Source organism: Wolffia australiana, chromosome 6, assembly GCF_029677425.1.
Source record: "Wolffia australiana isolate 7733 chromosome 6, ASM2967742v1".
NCBI lineage: Eukaryota > Viridiplantae > Streptophyta > Magnoliopsida > Alismatales > Araceae > Wolffia > Wolffia australiana.
The window spans coordinates 6,132,707-6,136,338 of record NC_135840.1 but is presented as its reverse complement, the minus strand read 5'-3'; the positions used below and the strand labels follow the sequence as shown (position 1 = coordinate 6,136,338).

General features: G+C 47.7%; 1 protein-coding gene across 1 annotated transcript; it reads right to left on the bottom strand.

The window, feature by feature from the left end:
• Window positions 1-245: 245 nt before the first annotated feature.
• Window positions 246-1,996, bottom strand: LOC144704571 (pentatricopeptide repeat-containing protein At1g62260, mitochondrial-like; the record flags this gene model as incomplete). The annotated part of the gene is given in 2 exon segments (XM_078577032.1): window positions 246-1,089; window positions 1,091-1,996. Coding segments are annotated over 2 exon segments (1,704 nt in total), but the record flags the coding sequence as incomplete, so codon positions are not given.
• Window positions 1,997-3,632: the final 1,636 nt, after the last annotated feature.

The window sequence follows — 3,632 nt, the reverse complement described above, 5'->3', positions numbered from 1 at the left end:
AGCGATGGCTGCTCAAATCAAGAAGTTGAGGCATAATAACATGAAGGAGGTTTTTGTCAAAATGTGCATTTCTCATGGTACAATAGATGCCAGCTTCGTCTATGGAAAGGTTCCTAAAAATGATCAGCTGCAATGCAAGCTCCAATCTTCTACCCCAATTCAAGATCTGATACCTGTAGCTCATCATTTGATGATAGTCTTGTCTATGATTGATCTCCAAAATGGAGCACAAGAGGTCATTCCAGTGCTCATCAAACTTCTGGGACATTGAATATCAGAAAAGATGGAATATTACAACGACAAAGGGTTGAAGTTGATCTCATCCCTTATTGCTCTGCTGCACCAGTCTGCAGCAGCAAGAATCTGTAAGGAAAATGGGTGGGACATGTCCCCAGCAGTGAAGACATGGGTGCTACCCGGGAGCTCAATCCAGCTGAACCCGGCTTGTTTCTTGATGCCTTGTTGTTCCATAGCCTCCCTCACGTCTGCTGCCTCCTCCCATTGCCCTACTCTGGCATGCATATTGCAGAGGAGCACATACGGCGCTGAGCCCACTGGATCAGCTGCTGCCAGCCCTTCCATGGCTAAAAGTGCGAGCTCGTCATTCTGGTGCACTCTACAAGCCCCCAGCAAAGCCCCACACACTGCCCGGCCTGGCGGAAGCGGCATTCTAATGACAATGTCCAATGCCTCTTCTAAGCACCCATGCCTGCAAAAAAGGTCCACAAGTGCAGCATAGTGCTCCATCTGAGGAGAAATCCCATGCTGATGCACCATGGCATCGAATATCCATCTCCCCTGATCCACCAGCCCAGCATGGCAGCAAGCATGGAGAACAGATACAAAGGTGATATGGGTTGGCAACACTTCTGCACCCATTAGTGAGAAGAGCTGCAATGCTTCGTCTGCTTGCCCATGCTGCGCATAGCTGCTGATGATAGCATTCCATGAAACAACATCCCTTCTCGTCGTAATTGTATCAAATATCAGTCGAGCATCTGTCAAGCTCCCACAGCGGGCGTACATGGTGATAAGGGCATTGCTGATCGGGGTGTCCGGTGCAACACGCTTAGTGAGGACGTGATGGACCGGTGCAAAGGCTTGCAAGGCCGGCACAGGCGCTGAGCGCAGCCAAGAGGGTGTGCCCATCAGGAGCCTCCTCTCCAGAGCTCATCATCTTGGAGAACAAGCTCAATGCCTCACAATGCTCGCCCGCCTGATCATAGCCGGCGATCAGTGTATTCCATGATATGGTATTCCTGCAAGGCATAGTGTTAAACAAGCGTCGGGCTCCATTCAAATCGCCACTTCGAGCCAGTCCAGAGATCATCAGATTCCATGTTCTCACCTCCGGGTATGGCATCTTGTGCAAGAGCGCCATTGCCTCATCCATTCCCCCTGACTGCACATACCCGGCAATCATGGTGTTCCATGAAAAACTATCCCTTTCAACCATTTCATCGAACAAATCTCTGGCAGATTGGACCATGCCCACCTTCGTGTAACTCATGATCATAGAATTCCAGGATATGACATTCCTCTGGAATCTCCTCTTCCCTTCAGCATGGGCACAGGGAACCCTCTCAAACAGCCGACGGGCAGCGTCGACCCGGCCAGCACGGCCAAAGGCTGCAATTAAGGTGTTATAAGCATCAACATCACCCTCACCAGCATCAAGCAAGGCCGTCTCAGCAGCATCCAACATCCCATTACGAGCAAGACCAGAAATCCAAGCGCACAGCGTGGCCGAGTCGCGCACCGGCATCTTCCTCCACATCCGAATGGCCTGTTCAACATCGCCGCAAGCGAGAAGCCCAGTCACCACAGCATTCCAAGACACAGAATTTCTCACAGGCATTTCATCGAACAGGCAGACTGTATCAAAAATCCTCCCGCAACGCACATACCCACTGATCATGGAGTTCCAAGACACAGCATCACGTTCAGGCATTTCATCGAACAGGTTCTGAGCATCGTCAATCTGCCCAGCGATGGCTTACCCGGAGAGCATAGTATTCGAGGAGATCACGTCCTTGGCGGGTATCTCGTCAAAAACTGCTCTAGCACGGAGAATTTCTCGATGCCGCACGCAGGCGCCGAGAATGGTGTTCCAGGTGACTACATTCCGACGGCGAAGCTCGCGGAAATGGCGAAACCCTAATTGGAGGCCTTGCAGGCGGAGAATCTTCGCAAGGGCGCTGTTCTGTCGTCGGAAGAAGCCATCGTCGATGCTTCCGCCGCTGAAGGTCGCAAGGAAGAGGACGATAGCGCCGAGCTCGTTGCAGGAACTCTTGCGGAGAAGGAGAGATCTGCTCGATAACAGTACCATCGTCTTGCTGCCTCTGCATGGAAATTGTTAATATAGTACCCGATTTAACGTCATCCATCCACGTCGAAAGTGAAGATTTGTTGACGGATATTGGCGTCAACCGTTAACGTCATCGAGCCTTGTTTACGGTTATGCTACTTCATTTTATCGTTGACGCCGTCGTCGTCATCCAAGAGTGTTTAACCCTAATGATAGGGTTAAGTTTATGGCCAGATGACGAATAAAACTGGATCGAATCTCTTAACGAATCATCACTTAGTTAGAGAACTTTCTAGATGTGACACTGTCCAAACCTTACAGAAGTATTTTATAGAACATTTCTGGGTTCCTTGTAGATACTCATTTTGCCCAGAAATATTACTTGAGAAGAGGCACTAATACATCTTGTGATGTATCCTTTTCCCCACCCTTTTGGCCTGGTGGACTCCGGTGAACTATCATTTTTCAAAATTTGTTGGCCTGGCGGCCTCCAGTGATTTGACCACATCAACCTTGATTTTTCAGCAAGCCAAGCAGATGTACTGGTCAAATTTACTTTAGTTATTGCACTTGACTTCTATGAGCCGTTGACATCAACGAAGATAATGTTGACAAGAATATTATCGTGTATTGAAGAAGATAGATGTTGACAAAAACTCAAAAAACTTAGCCATGACTCACAAGACAGGGATCGTCAACCTGTTGATTTTGACCTCCCCAGATGTTTTGATGTGTGATGATACCTAATTTTGGGCATATGGACGGTTGACGTTGACGTCAAAGCATGTTAATGTTGATGCCACCATTGTTGCATCATCAACGTCAACAAAAGGGGTCAAATCCTTCTGGGCTATCATGAGCAGTGTGTGGTCTTAGGAGGGAGATTAATTCATCTCATGACAAGGCATCTTAAGACTTGGATGATAGACATTTGAGACAAAGGAAGGAGCCAGACCATCGGTCAGCCTTTTTAGGGCTGAGTGAACGTTTGGTCTGGTTCTGGTTTGTATGTCGTACCAATACAAAGACAAGCAAGCAAGCAAACCCTAACCCTGCCTTGTGAAAAGCAAGCAAGCAAATTCTAACCCTGCCATGTGAAACACAACAAGGACGATAGGCCGAGGGCACCCTGTCTTTTCCTTTCTTTTAAATAATTTTTTTTTTTATTTTTCTGGATTTGATAACTTAAAGACTTGAATCTTACAGCAATAGTCAAGGCCGTCTGAGGGCATCTGTTTGTTTTTTATTTCAAGAATCGAGCAAAGGTGGAGAAGGCATAAGGAGATAATGGAAAAGCCAGAAATACAACTTCTCTGGACTTGAA